General features: G+C 40.1%; 1 protein-coding gene across 9 annotated transcripts in view; it reads left to right on the forward strand.

Moving 5' to 3' along the window:
* The first annotated feature begins 6 nt into the window (after positions 1 to 6).
* DLG2 (discs large MAGUK scaffold protein 2) overlaps positions 7 to 17,474 on the forward strand; it is a 1,040,325-nt gene continuing 1,022,857 nt past the window's right edge. For 7 of the 9 annotated variants that reach the window (XM_055702907.1, XM_055702910.1, XM_055702911.1 and 4 more), the window contains exons 1-2: positions 7 to 276; positions 1,002 to 2,072. In XM_055702907.1, coding sequence (XP_055558882.1) covers positions 2,054 to 2,072 — 19 coding nt within the window. In that variant the 5' untranslated portion in view covers positions 7 to 276; positions 1,002 to 2,053. Of the gene's footprint in view, positions 2,073 to 17,474 lie in introns of all 9 variants that reach the window. The other 2 variants (XM_055702909.1, XM_055702908.1) reach the window with 2 other exon arrangements.

Genomic DNA, 17,474 nt, shown 5'->3' on the forward strand with positions numbered 1-17,474 from the left:
CTTACCCGCTCACGTGACCCAGGGCTTCAGAGGACACCTGTGATTGGGCGTCCCCCGCCCACCCAGCATGGCGGCTTCCGATTGGCTGCGAGCCGCCGGGCGGGGGGTCAGCGCCCGGCCCGGTTGCTCGTTGCTAGGGGCGGTGGATGGCGGCGGTGGCGGCGGCTCCTCCATGGAGACGGGGCTAAGCGGGGACCCTGCAGCCGGCGGCCGGGACGCGGGGACTCCCCCTAGCGGAGCGAGGAGCCTTCGATGGGGGGAGGCCCAGTCCTCGGGGTAACCCGCTGACCCCCTCCCCTCACCCAGGCCTCAGCACCCCGCACCGGGCGCTGCCTGCGCGCCGCCCCCCCCCTCCCGTCAGCCCTGCGCCCCCTTCCCGCTTGCCCCCCTCAGCCCCTGCATCGCCCCCTCCCGCCTGGCCGCCCCCTTCCCTCTCCGCCAGCCCCTTTGTGCTCCCCGTCCTGTCCCCATCTAGCCCCTCTCGTCCCGGTCGCGCCTCGCTCCGCCCCACCTCCGTCCCCTCCCTCATCCCCTCGGCTCCTGCCTCCTGCCTGTCCCTCGGCACCCCGGGGGATACCGGCCTCGCCCTGAAACCGAGCCCCGCTCCCCCCCTTCACCTGCACGCCACCCCGTCCCCCCAGCCGCCGAGGCAGCCCCCCCCCTCCCCCCCCCCCCCCGCCGGTCCCGCTCGCAGCAGGCGGCAGCCCGGCCCCTTTGGGACGGGGAGAAGCGAGGTGGGAGGGGGGGGTCTCTGCTCGGAGGGGCGCGGGGGCAGATCCCGACTGTGAACATCAAAGAGCAAACCAGAGCCGTCCCCTTCACAAATTACAGTTTCCATCTCCTAAAGAAGAGGATGCAAAGCAAAGCCCTGTCATGTGCATCACAGCTCCTCATGCGGGGAAGGGAAGCCTTTGGAGCTTGTTCACCTTTTCCATACTTTTTCTTAGCGAGCTAGATGAGGAAAATCTATCCCGTTTCTGTTTCTCTTTTTGCTTTTCCAGAAAAAGGGGGAGAGAGAGAGAGGCTCGTATTGAAGCCAACCAGCTGCGCTTCTGAGTGGGAAACTCTGGACTGATCTCATGGCTTGCTTTTTATTTCATTAATACTTCATTATCTCTGAAAATGAACCTTTTGTGAAGCTCTTCTCCTAACTCTCCTTATTCCTCTTTCACGAGGTGGCTGCTGTGCAAGGGAAGAAATGGCACGAAGTAAATGACTCCAGTATAAAGCAATCTGCTTTGCCAAAGTGCCCAGTGAGCACTGTCACTTTAATAATTCCAGGTCAAGGGATTGCTTTCCTCATTTTCAATCCTCTCTTTTAATACATGGGAGGATCAGAGGGACATTAAAGACCGTAAGGCTGGGTGGCTTGCAGATAATAAATATGAAAGTGACTGGCCAGTGACTTCTGTTGGGTAAGAGGGTGATATCTGAAGGCTGTTGTCTGGTGAGGAAAAAGGGACCTTTTCAGTCTGCTCTGTAGTCATCTAATACATAGCTAGCAAAATTCATTCAAGAAGTGAAAGAAGTTAAAGAGTCACTTTGGATTGGTTTTGTCTTCCTCCTTATTTGGATTATTTGGGCAGTTTTGTCCTGCAAATAATATGTTTTTGAGCATGTACAGGTGGAATATTAAGACAGCTGCCTAGAGATGGACTGTGCCTTAATTGTATTACACAAAATATTTTAATTTTCAAACTTTGCTGCCAGAAGAGGAGTTATAATAAGGTTTTATATTGCCAAGGAACATTTCTCTTGTATTTTTATAGATTCAAATATATTTTAAAGAAATTGAGAACATCTTTTAAAAAAATCAAAAAGCTTTTTTTTTCCCCCCCTTTTTTTTCCTCTCTCATTTGTGGGAAGCATCGGAAGGCCAATACAAGAAAACAGCAAGTATTGATAGAAATGAAGATTGAAGCTGCATTTCTTAACTGAACTGTAAAAGTGTTTTGCAATAGATAGCCAGTTCCTGACCTCGCAAAGTTCCAGTAGTACATCGTTAATACCTGTAAATAAGTGCTTGCAACCAGATTCGGAAGTAGGAAGAAGAATGCCAGTCAAGAAGAAAGGTGGGCTATGAAGCTTCATATCTCATATTGCGTCTTTGTTTTGTTAGATTGTTGTTTTCTAGTTCTTACAATTTCAAATTAAAAGTGTTTTAATGGGGGATTTAAATTGTTTTTCTTTTGCGCTGAAAATGGGAGAAAAATCTGTGCACTTACAACAATAATTTTTAAATGTATTTTTATGCTATGTTTTAAGACTTGTCATGTCAAATTTGGCCTCAAGTACTTATTTTGTAAAGATCAACCATCAGAGATCTTGAACAGACATCAAGAGAAAAGCTTGGCATTTAATTTTGTGAGAAGCCTTTCTTACAAATGCTAATGAATTTTAAAAACATAGGTTTAGTCTATTATCTATTCTTTACATGTTTGGCGGATAAACATCAGCCATCAGTAGCAGCATAAATAAATAACAAAGTTTCAAGGCTAATTTTAAATAGAAGTTGCTACAGTTGTGTTTTGAAGGCAATTTGAAAGTGTTTTTTGAAAATGTGATTTTAGCTAACTTTAATTTCCACTATTTAATACAATGTAAAAGTACTGTCTTTATGATGGTAGTATGGCAGCATTTAAGAAAAGATAACCAGCCTTTTGATTTGCCCCTTCTCTCCTAAAGTTTGTGATTACAGCAGGTATAGAAGCAGCTTTGGAAATTGTGGTTTCCAGTGTCCAAACAAGAACTGGAGAATATACGAGGGCAAATTCTTACTCTGAAAACACTTGCAGACCTTAGGTTATTTCTGGTTCCTTGCAAATCCAACACCAATTTAAAATTTCAGAATATGCTAACAGAATAAATAGCATATGAATCTTTTCTATTTGACTCATCTATCTGGATGTCCCTGGGTCTGATATATCCCTGGATCTGATGATACCAAAACGTGGGAGAAGGAGCAAAAAGTGAATGTTACACAACAGAAATGGGAATGTAGTCGATGTGACTACGGATTCTTTTCCTTGTAGGAATAACCCTTCAGTGTCAGTTATGAGTTAATATTTATTATGTAAATAACAATAAAGCCACACAGATTTCTAGAATTATTTTCATACAAAAAACCAATAAATGGGATTTTGTGACTGTATTTTAACATAACAGTGTATAAATGAATTTTCAAAACAGAAATATTTTAATGTATCATATTGTTATTCCTGTAATTGCTTACAGTTATGTGTAGTAAAGACGGGAATGAATATGGAGGAGTACCATCCCTTAGTAATTCATCCTGCTGTGTTGTAAATGTGTCATCCTGGTGTACTGGTGTGGCTTGCATACTCTACCTGTTTACAGAAGGAAAATTAAGACTGTCTTCATATTTTAAGTCTTAATCCTGAATTAGGTGATTTACACTAAGGATGTTTCTGTGCTGGATGTTGAGCTGTAATTCAGTTTCAAAATAGTTGCTGTAGGATTTTGGGGGTGAAATCTGATGGGCTCCTTTGTGCAGGAAGTTAGATTGGCAATCATAGTGGTCCCTTCTGGGCTTAAAAACCCGGTTTTCCTAGTTTTTTCAAGACAGTCTGGGTCAGTCTGAATGTACATCAAGGCTTTAATTTCTTCTTCTGTTTTATGAGGATATGTATTTTGACAATTTTAAGGTAGAAACCCAAGAGACCCAAATATCCTCCTTGAAATACTTTAAACTGTCACATCAGTCAGTGGACTGAAGTTTCCAGTGTGAATGTGTTTGAGTATTAAAAGGATATTGTTAAAAATGCATTTAAGCATGTAAATTGCAGGATTAAAAATGTTAGCGAATCAGCGACTTTATTATTATTTTGAATGACTTAATTTGTCTCGTTCATGCAATAGACTTTAACTTTCTAAATGTAATTAAAAGCATGCTGGCAGCTTGAAACATGCTACCATTAAAAAAAATAAATCTGCTTTTGTTACAAGCAATCTCTATTACTCCTGTGAATATTAGGGAGATTGAGGGTTCTTTTCCCTTGTCCCATCCCCCCCCCGTCCCCCATTTATTTGCCTTATGCTTTTGACAGCACTTCATGTCTAACTGGTTTTGTATTTCTGTTGATGATTTATTTTCCCTTTCTGGTCTTGTATATTTGGGAGTTCATGCCCTACTGTCTTTCCCACCCGTGCTATCTGTAGAAATCTGAGTGGCATACTCTCTTCTAGGCTGGGCAAAAGTATGTAGTTCGGTAGCAGCATTAAGGACAGGATTATCCCTCTCTCTTTCAGCATTTCTTTATGTGTTGCTATTTTGGATTTGATCAAAATATTGCCCTAAAATCAGTTTTTACACAGAAACCTATAAAAGCAACTTTTAAAGTATCCTGATATTTATCACTGGAAGTCGTTACCAAACACTTCTTTCTTTGGCATTGACCGGTTGTGGGTCTTTCTAAAGAACAGTGAATGAATGCATTTTGAGAATTTGCCTTTGAAAGAGCTCTCACATCCAGTATTGGTCTTCAAATGTCTCATAGCTTTGGACCTAAATTAAACTTTACCTTACAGCTTGAAGTGATGCCTGCTATCTTGCTTTTAAAAGTCTAGGCCTGTTTAGTCAGGGAAAAAATAATTTACTTAATAGTAAAACCATATAATTAGGAGGAAGCATTGATTTCTTATGCATGTGGAAAAAAAGGCTTGCTCCTGGTTCTGATCATGTTTGTGTCTGTATGTGATTGCCCTTGCCTGATGTGCTAGAGTGAACAGATTTTGTTTTCTTACTTCATTCTGGAGTGCAGTAAGGCTCCACGTTCCCAAGAATATTCACAGGGTTGGCATGCCTGCTGCCGGTGTCAGCAAAAAGACAAAAAAGAGAAGCAAGGCTGGAAAGGGAGAATGGAGTACGCTGCAGGCGCTGAGTGTGCTCCCTTTAGATAATTGTATGGATTATTGCACTACTGCTGTGTGATTAAACAAACAGCTATTCTCTTTGGCTTTTGGTCGCTCATCTTGCACTTAAGTACACTTAAAATTTTAAGTCTAACCAGACATTTGATTTTTAGTTGCAAAATTATTTGTTGGACAGTGCCATTTAGAAATGAATCGAGATGAAGAAATTTGAATAAATACATTCGTTATTTTCACTTAATTTTTACTTTACTTTCACAAACAAACTAGGATATGTATGAATACAACTATTTGTAACAAATTCATGGAACTTCTTGAGGAAAGCTTTGTTTCAAAGTGAAATAGTACTACCATACAGAAGAAGTGAGGTCAGGTTACTAACTGAAGTCATGGTTTTATGTGTTTATAGCTGTCTCCCTCCCTCCCTCCCTAAGTTACTTAGCAGAGTTGATTTCTGTTCACTGTAAGGGACTATATTTAGATCTGTAATTGCATGTATTTTGGATTCATCTGTGGAAGAGTTAAAGAGCCTAAAATGTTACTGTAATTCATTCATGCCTTTCACAGTGATGGAAAGAACTAAATAACTCCATGCTCCTCTGTGATGGAGACCAGATTCCAGTTTTGGAGCCCTGCTTGTGATTCACACGGATAGCAGGAACACCTGCATCTAGATGCCTTGCTGCACATGTGCTTCTAAACTAACCCTGTCATCATCTTTACGCATCTAGTTATGTCTAAGCAGTCAGAGATGCTTGAATGTTGGGATTTACACTGCCCTCATCCCGCTTTCCGTCTCTGAGAGTGAGAGGAAATGTATCTTTAGCCAGATGAAACCTCTGGGCTGCTATTAATATCATCTTGACTCACTCAACCTTGTAGCCAGTTTATAAAGGCATGCTGATTGTGTTCATCATGGAATAATTTTTTTTCATCATACCTCTAACATTAAGAAATGCTTTCAAGGACATGTTTTAATAAGCCTATCAGTGTCAAGAATCAAAAAGTCTCAATCTGATCGCATGCAGACCAACTTCTGTGCCATTTTGAAGGATCTGACAGACATGACTTAGGAGATGCTAGATATTTTAGTGGTAATGCTAACTTTATGTGGCTGCTCTGTTGAAAGGAAGGGGTCTAAAACCGACTCAGCGGAAACTTTTAAAGCAAAGTTCATAAAGGACCAGACAAAGCTAGCTCCCATTAATGCACTGGAGTTCTTCATGCCCTAAATCTCTTTACAACTAGCAACTTCTTTTTAGATATTAAAATTTAAATTTAGGATCATAACTTTTTGTGCCCAGAAATCTTAGTGAATGGAGTTGTCGGCAGGAAATCCAGCACGTATTGGAGATTTTTCTTTCCTGTTTACTTCTAGTAAGTCATTGGTATTACAGGCTTTTTGTCCTTGCAGTTGCTGAATAAATATTCTGAAATAAGTACATGGCTAAAAGGCCACATTTTCCCCTCCAAAACTGTTCAGCTATCCTTCAGTTTTTACACTGGGTGCAGTGCAAAGTTGTAGATCATGTTTACAGACTGTGGAAAGAATAATTTTAGACTTCCAAGGGTTAAAAAACCAAGTGGCAGAAAATTGCTATCTAAACTTTGCCAATTTTCACCATAAAGCTTTGATTTGAAGATGTAGCTGATTTTATGGCAGTAATCTTTGTCCAGCCACACATCATTTCCCCTGTGAGAAACAGTGAGATGCTTTGCACACAAAAGGACTATAGGAGCAGGCATTATACAGAACAAGTCTTTGTTGTGTAAAGGCAAGCTGCAAAGTGAAGTGGGCTCTGGACTCAAACTAGTGACATTTACATTATTTTTCCAGCTCCAACATTATTCTGCTGTTTGTCAGATGTTTAATGCAGATCCATCCCATTTTAGTTGCCTTACCTGTGCAGGGTGCCCAGCTTGTCCTGGAGGGCTGCTTTGGTCAACAGAAAGAGATGCACCTTCAAAGGGCATTTTAACCCACCTAAGATCTCAATTGCCTTCTTGACAATTGTCATCTTCTCTCTCCCCATAGACCGTGGAGGGAACATAGGGTAACCACATTAACTCACTTGCCTCAGTTAGATGATGTCTCAGTCTCTCATAGAAATTCTAGTGGAAAAACCATCTCCTTATCTGAGATATTTATGACAGCTGACGTTGTGTGTTCTAAGAGTGCTATAAATTAATGCTATTCATTATTTTTGTGGGGAAAAAAGTGTTATAAATTATTGTACTGTTAGTCACTAGAACTGGAGGCAACCGTAGTGGTGGTACAGACACAAGAGGCAGCTGTGCATCCTCTCCTCCATTCCAGTTAAGTGCATATTGCACTCAGTAGAAGTAATGGTGTCTTGCATTATAAGCATTCTTTTTTTTTTTCCCTTCTCATCCTCTCTTCTTTCCCTCTGAATTTGTTCCAGATGGCCAAGTTAGATGTCAGAGGGTGACCACGGAGAGAAAGCTGAATTTGTAACTAGTGGCCAAATGGGATAAAAGATGATTTTGCAGTCCCTGCTTCAGCAAAATGAGGAAAATCTGCCTTGCTCAGATTTGCATATTTTCATCAGGTCATACCAGGTTCTTGCTTCTTACCAGTATTTAGGGTCTGTTTCACTATGGTATCTTCTTGTATTTACTGTAAATTAAAACAGACAACGTCTTTATAAAAATAAAGATCATGTTTTCTTTTGCCATATTCATCCGAGAAACAGCCAGTGAGTCTGCCTTGACATGATCGGTGATGACAGTAGTAACCAACATACAAAATATGTGAAGAAACAATTTGCCTTTTAATGGCTGTGGTCTAGAGGACCTTCTGTGGCATTAAACTCTCTTACCAGGACAAATCAGTGCAAATGTCCTCAAGTCGTTTTTCACTTTTGGGATGAAGGGGTCAGCGCTTTCCTCAAAATACATTTATCAGGGAATTGAATCATGTAGTTTCCTGGAAAGAGGGAATCTGGACAATTGATGGTTTTACAAACAGAAACCAGGATTTTATGTTTTACAATGCTCTTCTCGCCCCTGGCTGTATGGCATCTATCACATTATGCTGTAGTGGAATAATTCAAGTCACCTTCTAATTCAGTCCTAGGTGTTGTGTACTACAGTAATACTGCCTTGCAGATGGATGTCTGCTGTGCTTTTAACAAAAAAAACCCCACCCAAAGCACCACAAACAAATCCCAAACCAGACTTTGCAGATCTGCAGATTCAGTTGTTTAATGTCCAAAATGTAGAATTAATTTTCTGTTGTTGCCTGGAGGCACATGCTTTGTTTATTAACTCAGAGACTCCAGTATAATACAAAGGTTCTTAAATGAAAAATTCCAACATGAATGTGAGAAAATGTAAGACCATAATGTGTATTTTGGTAATAAATAAAGGCAATTTAATCTCATTCCTTTTTTTTTTTGCATCACTAGAAAGATGTTAGTGTTACTGAATTAGATCTGAATTTTCTTCATTCCACATTTTTTTCTTTCTTGTGATATAATACTTCTTTTGTATGAGTTTGGAAGTTACTTATTTCTGAACAGACATCTTTTTGTTAGCTTTCTGTGCCATTCCAGTTTTCACATTTATGTTAATTTTGATGTTGAATGTTCTCTTAAAGCAAAAAAAAATCTACCAAAACACTGCGGCTGTATTAAGTGTCTAACTCCTGGTTTCTACTCTTTCAGCAATACATCAAGTTCCACTAGTTTTGTGTATTACATACAGTTAGACTGTAAGCTCTTCAAAGCAGGGCTCTTTAATAGTTTTATAGTTAAGATGGCAATTTACATTTATTCTGCTGCACAAATAAGAGGTTTCCATTTGGTGCTACATCCTTTGGGGGGTTTGTGGCTTCATTTCTCATTCTGTCGTCATAGTTGCATTTTTGATTTAGTATTATCATTAATACACCTAGATTTGAACACTGTGACTCTTAAAAGGCAGAATCAAGACATTCAGGTAAAGCTACTTGTATTTGCAGCGTTTCTGTGGTTTTAGGAGTCTCAGGGCCCCAGAATCTGCTCGCTCTAGTGTCTGGGGGACAAACAATTTGTGTAGCAGGGTCACAAAATTTGAGAAAGGATCACTGAGAAGTGGGCCCAATATTACTTTCAACATGACTGGGAAAAAAGAGCTCACTGGAAAAAAGAATTGGCCCTGGTGGGATGAGCAGCTGATTCCCGCTGCTGCTAAAGCCCTTCTGTGGTCCTTGAAAAGAAGTGATGTGGTGGGAGGAATCCAGGTCCCAGAGTGAGAGCCACTGATAATGAAGAAGTAAGTGGACTCTTTCTTATTGTGGTAAAGCATGACACATAAAATGAACAGATTATGCACTAAATACTAAGTATTTTTTCAAGATTTAATTGCAGTTTACTGGAAGGGATGAGTAGAGGAGAGATATCAGGGGTCAGATATTCCCATCTGGGGGCACTAAAGCAGAAACGTAGCTTGGTTTTCAAGATGCTGATAAGCAGAAATGCTGGAGAAAAGTTTGTGATTTAATGCTGAGTCAGTCACTAACTGATCTTTATATGGTTACTATTCCTGGGGTAAGTACAGTTAGTCAAGTTTAAAGGAATATATGTCAAACTAAAAATATATATAAAGGCAGCAGTTTAACAGAGTAGATGTATGGTTACAAGTTGTAAAATGAAGCATGAAGATACTTAGACAACAAACTTACATTGCAGCTGATCATCATTGAAAACTGATTTTTTTTTCTTAAGGAACCAGTTTTTCTTACGGTAAATTAGACAAAAAGTCTGATTCTTAACAAACAAGCAAAAAAAGAACCCAAGCACTCTTTTATTGTCATCTCTTCCCTGGTCATTTGTGTGTGTGTTGTGTTTCTTAATGCTGACACTACTTCTGTCCAGCTTCATCCATCAGTCAGTGTTCTGTCTGGTTTCTTCAGCTGGCGTTTAAAGGGTGTGCTTTAAGATAAATTTAATTCCAGAGAACAAGAGGCTCTGGAAATGTAAACCATGTACAGAAGTTGCAGGGCTAAAGCTGTTTAGCCTGAGGAAGAGGAGGCTGAGCAGGAGAGGAACATGACAAGTCACACAATATAGGAGAGGCTATAAAGGGAATAATGGCGGTTTGCTTTCCACATCGACATCTGGAGGGCGAGAAGTAGTTTTCCTGATTTAGAACAAAAAAGATGGAAATTATATAGTAGAAAAAGCCACTAGAACCTTCAAGAACTGAAATCAGATGGTGAGGGACTTTGCAGGAGGTTACCAGTGCAGTGAGACAGGCGTCTATGAGGTGGATCTAAGTCTGGGTCCTTCTGCACCGCAGGGAGGTGAAAGAAAAACCTACTAGGGCTCCTCCAGGCTCTATGTGTCTGTAATTTCAGTTTTTCAGAGCATTCAGCTGACACATCATAGCATAACTCCTGCCCTTCAAAGCAGTCTGACTTGCAGAGCATTTAGCCCTCGTCGTTGCATCATCTGCACGAATCAATATTCTGTAACAGGAGCCTGCTGTGCCACCCCTGCTGTTTGCTCGCAGCCTTTTGCACTAGCTATTTTTGGAGCACAGAGACCTGCAGGAACACAACTGCATGTTGACATCGTTCAGTGCAGAGCTGCCTGTCCTCCTTACTCTATTCCTGTTTCCCTTGGCGTTTGGATGCCTGGTTTCCCCATAATATACCTGAGCATATAATAGTGACTTGTTCTGTGAAAGATGCTGTTGTACTTGCATAGTGGTTCTCAGAGAATATCTGGCCCATTTCTTCTCTGCCAACAGCATCAGGGTCTAGAATAACATCGCTACTAGACTGTTCCCAAATGTGTGTTTTGCAGGAAAGCAGTCTGTGTGTGAGAATTCACTAAGGCTGTGGTTAGTTTAGGTGCATGGCACTTCTTTCTGCTGTGAATGGAGAGTGAGGGCAACTCGGAATACAACCTTAACTTTAAATATTGTTCCTTGAAAGAGCCTCTCCACTGGCCCAAGATTAATCTTCAGAGACCATATGCCAGCCTCCTCAGTATGCTGATACGGTTCCTAAAAGCTGAAACCCCAGAAATAAGCCTGCCTGGTAATCCCTTAAATGATCAGCCTCCCCTGTTTCTGTCCACTCTTTTCCCCTAGCAGGACAGAAGGTGGGTTTCTGTGTCGCGGCTACTCTCAGGAGCAGTTATTTTTAACCCCTTTGCTTGTTTGTTGTGAGTGCTTCTCACACTGGGTGATGGTATTTGTCACATATGTAATGCCTTATGTTTCCTCAAGGTTGCATAACCCCTGTGTTGCCTTTTCTTAATAGTTCATTAAAGTCCCATAGCAGGTATGAAGGGCCCCAGATGCGGAGCTTTCTGGTTTGTACATCCCCTGTCTGCTTTCCCTCTGTGCAATCTGCTAGATTAATTTGCATCTCGTACTGATGTTTGTATGTAAATATTTTATGATTGTCATTTGTCTAATAGTTCTCAAGCCTTTTGAAACATTGGAGCCTGCAGCTTGTATTTCTCAGCTGTCTTGGTGTACTGTTTCTTGTGTTTCTAAAATTTAACTGGCTTACACCTCCTCTGTGTGCACAGAGCATTGCGTGCTAACAGGATTTATTCCTCTGAGTTTGCTGTTGTGTGTGAAGATTCAGAAAGGTAAACGAGTTCCTGATGACTTTGGCTTGGATCTGTCCCAAGGCAGGTTGCCTGGAAATTTCTTACAAACTACTGCATCCCCTCCCATCGATCTGTAACAACTCATTTTAATTTTTGAGCTTTCCAGAGCAGAGGATCAAATCGAGACATCTTAAAATGATTGAGGCAGGGAACAGTGTTTGCTCAGACCTTTGGCTTCTTTGTCAGTGGTCATCTAAACAAAGGTGTTAATTCTCCAAAAGTAAAAGTAGTTTTTTGAGATCCTTTTCTAAAGTTATCAAAGTTCACTGAGAAAACTTCCTTGCTCTCCTTCCTGGTGCTCTGATTGCATTTCTCACTTCTATTTTGACTGCTGTGTTTTTCCTCCCCCCTTTTTCATGCCTTTTCCAGCTTCAGTGCCCTACATTTTCCCAATTCTGGTTGTCCAAAACCTGAAAAATCTCCTAAAATGTGTCTGTGTATTTTTCTTTAAAAAGTCATCTATGCCACAGACTTTGCAAGTCAGAAAATAATCAAAATCCCTCTTAGGAAAGGGGGCAGATACAATTAGGAAAAAAGAAAAAGAAATTGAAATTGAAAAAAACCCTTCATCTCATCAACTCCTTAAAGGTTAGATCTCAATGAACGTTAAACATCTGTCACTGATGAAACAGTAATCTTTTTGTTTAAGTCAACATTTTTCCATACCGTTGCACCCCATAAGTCTTTTTGCTCACAAACTCTGATGCCAGTGGGCGGACAGAAACGCAAATAGGATCCTGAACTTACCAACAGCCCGTTGTAGGCTTGGTGTTCTCTGAGGGATAGTGGCTGCCTGACGGTGGTGCAGGGCACTGTTAACCAGCTGCCTCTTGATTTCTTGCAGGTGCAAGGCAGAACTGCTGAGTTTGGAATCCTATTTGGTTTTTTTCTCTCCATCTTCTGAGCTACCTTGCTTCATAGCAGGAGTTGGGTGACAGGATCATGCCCCTATGGAAGGCAGTGGTGGCTCCCAGCAGATTTGTGGGTGTTTGGAGCACAGCAAAAAAAAAAAAAATAAAAATCTGCAAAACCAGGAATTGGTCCCGGCCGATATTGTATATGGGTCCATACAGAATTTGGCCTAAATGGCTTTACTGTTGCCAGCAGGAGCTCGAAGGGCTTGCAAATAGGTACTTAACAGCATCTGCCTGACTAATGTGGTGCTTCCATCTTTTTTTTTTTTTTTAAGTCATCATCATTCAGCATACCCTGGCTTGAGGAGTTTTGAAAATGGAGCTTCTTGGAGACTGGTTTTGAATCAGTTTTATCTTTCTCATATAGTTTCAATTAATCCTGTTGGCCAAATCTTTTCCCATTTAATTATTGAAATATATAGATATTCCTAAATTATCTGCAGATCTAATATATTTAGTTCATCTAAAGGCTAAATGGTTTAAATAACATCTGGGAGATATGTAGGAAAATGCTTCCTCTATCCTATAGCTGTTCCCATAGGCATCATGTTGTGTGAATGGACACGTGCAGGCATGGCAGTGCCATCCTGTCTCATCTGAAGGCACAGTAGGTCCCAAAGCCTTTTTAATCAACACAACTGTCTCCACACCAGCAGAGCTGCAGTGCTTCAGCTCTACCAGTTAGTATACTGTATGCTTCAAATGCTGCAGTATGTACGGTTAAATAAACTCAAATGGCATGTAAGTGGAGTCCAATCCTGCTGCCTTCAAGCAAGCGCAGCTCCCAAGGGTGTTTCTATTTTGCTTAAGTAAATAGTTGAGCAAAAGTTGAGGTCTACAGGGTCAAACTAATGTACTGGTATTTTAAAGTACATTGTGGAGCTAGTTCCACTGTAACGCTGCAGCTATGTAGTTGTTTAGGTGAGTGTAGTGTACTCAAAATAATGCTGTTTTGATTTCACAGCATTTACGTGCTTTTCTTTACTCGTTTGGCAGTTGTATGGGTGTCCTCACAAGCACTGTGCACTTGTAGCATGTACGCACTTAACTCAGTTTTTGAATACATATCTCCTGTGAGATTTCCAGTCACCGAAATACCTCCATGTAATCAAAAGCAAAGTGCCTGCCTGTTACACTCTTACTGAAAAAAACGAAGCTCAATTTTTTCTGTGTCTCCTTGCCTATATAGAGTTTCAGTGATTCTAAAATTTGCTTGTAAAAAATTAGGGCATGACAAAGACCCAAAAATAAGCCAGAGGAGGAAGGGAATCCGTCTGCTTTAAGCAATGGGTTAGTATTGCAAGTGGCATCTAGATCTCGGATATGGACTCTGAGAAGTAGCTAAGGTAGAATTTGTTTTGACATCATTTTATCAAAATAGATGATAAATTAATTGAATAATTTACTTTTTTTTTTCCTTTTAAATATGTGTAATTATAACATTTAGTCTTTCATATGTGTAGCTTACATTTTAAGAGCAATACTTTAGGAAATAATCTTGGTGAGAATTTAATTTTTGCTGATATATAACACACATTACCCTGTACCAGCTTGCATGTATGGCTGCATTTCTTGTTAACAGAATCCCTGGACAACTTTTTCTCTGTAAGTTGTACTGAAGCTATGTTTTGTTAAAATATAACTGGGGTTGTATTAACAATGCAGTTTCCTATATACTTTTATTATTTGTTTCATCATATGTAAAAGCATTGCCTCAACAGTTTTTTTGGCTTTATAGTATAACTGTCTACTTACGGAGCTTCAAAAATCTACATTACATAAAAGTATGTCTATAAAGTGTGGGGACTATAAAGTGTGGATTATTCTCTAATGATCCCATCTAGAATAATAACTCCAAGAACAGGATTTGACTTTTTTTGATTGTTATATACAATCAAAATACATTACAATAATTTGTTATAATAACAATAATAATAATAGATAAAAATATAATTACATTTTTATTGATATACAATAATATATTATTATAATGAATTTACAAAACATTATAATGTATTATTGTAATTACAAAATACATACAATACATTACAATAATACATTACAATAAGAAGAGACTCATTCTGTGGAAGAAAAATGAAATAATTTATTGTGTGGCAAAACTAGATCATTTGAGGGAGGAAAAAGTTTTCTGAAGAAATCCAATAAACAAAGTTACTGATGTACAGTTTTGTTTCAGTATCACTGATGGCTGATTTCTAGTGTTGTAGCCGCTGCCCATCCCCTGATCAGTAACATGAACTGGTTAAAAAATTATGGAGTGGTAAAGCAATAAATTTACAGAACTGTTAAATTAGTTTGGGTTAACTGATAATCTCTTGGACAAGATACTGTGGGACCATGAAAGCTGCTTTACCCATAGAGAAATTTTTGTAGTTCTTGTATTATGAAGTTTTGAGTATGATTAAACAAAACAGTAATGCATGTACCGTGTAGAAGATGTGTCATGTTTTGTGGGACTGTATGATCTGAATGGTTCTTCTCAAAGTCATCTTTCAAAGCCAATAGAATCAATTTAACAATAGTGTCACAATATGCAAAGAAACACCAGAATTATGTCCAGTAGACCTCATGGGGCACAGCCGATACTGACTTTTCAGTGTTCTTCTGTTAGCAGGCAAAGGACCTACTCAGGATCAACACGGAGGACCACAATTTGGGATATTAAACTGTACGTTCAGTGGATTTGTGGTCTTGCTTGAATTTGGTTTCGGTGTCAGAATAGTGGTACCATAGAACAAAGATTTCTTGGTGGTATTTGTGATATATGCTGACTGTAAGGTACAGGACTTATTTTGGCTGCTAAAAATTAACACTGTGCTCCACTGGATATTGTAATCCCATACACAGAGTGATCCAGTTCTTCATGGAAACCACCAGTGTGCCATTCTTCTTGGTGAGAAGAATGTGTGGGAATTCAGCTTCAGAACCTTTGGTTTAATTCGGGTGGCAGGGAATATGGTTCTTATTTGACTATTGTGCTGCAGTCCAGGCAGTCAGTTCTTGCAGCTGAATTTTATTTAAACTTTGTAGCTGTCAGAAAGCCCCAAAAGGCAAAGTACTGGATGTCCGCATCTGCTTTTGGTATAACTGGGAGCTGAAGATGGTTATTATCTTGGAGAGAGTACTTAGTATTCTTCAGACATGCCATATTACTGTATGATTTCAAATTTCTGTTTGCTTGTTGTGCAGAATATGAATGTTGTGTGGCGGTGCTGAACAGGCTTATGCTCCATCATGCTAAATACTGTGCAAGTAATTTATAACCAGTGAAGTTTGTCAAAAAGGCTGAAAGTTGCTTTTTTTTAAAGCCTAAACTAGTGTAAAAATGCGTGGGGATTTGAATAGTCTCCATAAGCCCCTCGACTTTGCAGGAGTTTTCCAGGAGCAGTGGTTACACAGCCCCCCTCCCCGACATGATGAAATATTCTTGGTCAAGATGCGTTTCCCATCGATAGCAGAACATCAGTGGTGGCTTTCAGCAAAAGCAGGGCAGCCTGGAGGTGACTGGATCTCCCAGGACATGCAGTCCATCACAGGTTATTTGGAAAACAAGATACACTGCTACCAAGTGCGATTGTGCGGGAGCAAGCTGCAACTCCATGCAGGAGCTTAGGGAGGGAGTGAAAATTGATGTATCGTATTAAAACTAGAGAGGAAAATTAGGCAGGAAGATAATTACTTGATCTGGGATTTAGCCAGGATTTAGATTTAACACTAGAACTGTGTTCCATTACTGGTTGTTCAATTTGTGTTCAGGACTGTTTTGGGGTCAACCAAAAGTAGGCTTTTTCATCTTGATGAAATGAAAAATAATAATTTAAGTGAAAATAAAAACTGCTCATACCCCCAAAGGATGTTACTTTTTTGTAGTTGTTTTTTTTTTAATAAGAACCATACACTTTAGGGAAGGAATGATTAATGAAGGAAGGGTTGTCAAAGCGCTTTACCAAGTGACTAAGGAAGAGGGAGTTTGTAGGGCATCTCTTTGGTATGGAATTTTCCTGATTTCTCAGATAGTCCACTTCTGAAAAGTGTCCTCGGTACTGGATACTTCGCAGTGGTTCCACTACTCTGCTGCTTCACTTTAGTATAAATAATCATGTATTCATTGCATATACCTGTCTGTACCATGGGGAAGGTTAATATCTGATTGCAATCCATGCTTCAAGATATTAACTATTTTATTGAGGGCAGCCAGAACTCTCAATATGTAAATGAAAGCGTAGGTGTCACAGATGGGTCAGGCACAGTCATGAGGTCAGTGAAAAAGGTGATGTGATTGGGGTTTTCAAGGCAAAAGAAGCTGAGCTCATATGTAGAATTACCCCTTTATTCCCAGCCATTTGTTGGGAATATCCTAACCACATCCCACTTGGACCCAGAACTTTGCTTGGAGGCTGTGCTTTGGGTTTGTGTGGTGGGAGCCCAGCCCGGGTGTTGTGACCTGGCGTTTGAAAGAGCTGGTCTCTCTCTTCCTTGGTTATAGATGGGTCCTAAGTCCAAAACTGGTTTTAGGTGAAAACAAGGCAATTGTCTAACCCTTACCTGCCCCAGGGACAGCTCCCATAGAAAGAAGGAGTTCCTCCTGGAGATCCCCTCAAGGTGGAATTGCAGCAGAGACCCGTGAGCTCTTTCATTGTATAAATATCTACACTGCCATAAAATGCTTCCTAATATATGTGATATGAGCATATGTATTTATATATGTGTGCATATATATCTATATGCATTTAAATACCATCCCTTATTATTCATTATGGTTTTAATTTCTCTGACACAATGCTTGTGACCAGCCAAAATTTTTATGAAGAGAAGGAAAAGAAATTGCATCTTTTTAAACATTAATCATGTAATCATTTAATTTGAGAATGCTATCAAATTAGAGAATACAAGTTGTGTCTTTGCCCCTACTGTGAACTCATCCAGTTGTCACACCGCAAGGCCCATGCTACAGGGATCATGTTCAGGATCCTTGGATGGACAAAGATGAACAACTTTTATATCGTGAAAAAGAAGTTTT

Source organism: Falco cherrug, chromosome 2, assembly GCF_023634085.1.
Source record: "Falco cherrug isolate bFalChe1 chromosome 2, bFalChe1.pri, whole genome shotgun sequence".
In the NCBI taxonomy this organism is placed as follows: Eukaryota; Metazoa; Chordata; class Aves; order Falconiformes; family Falconidae; genus Falco; species Falco cherrug.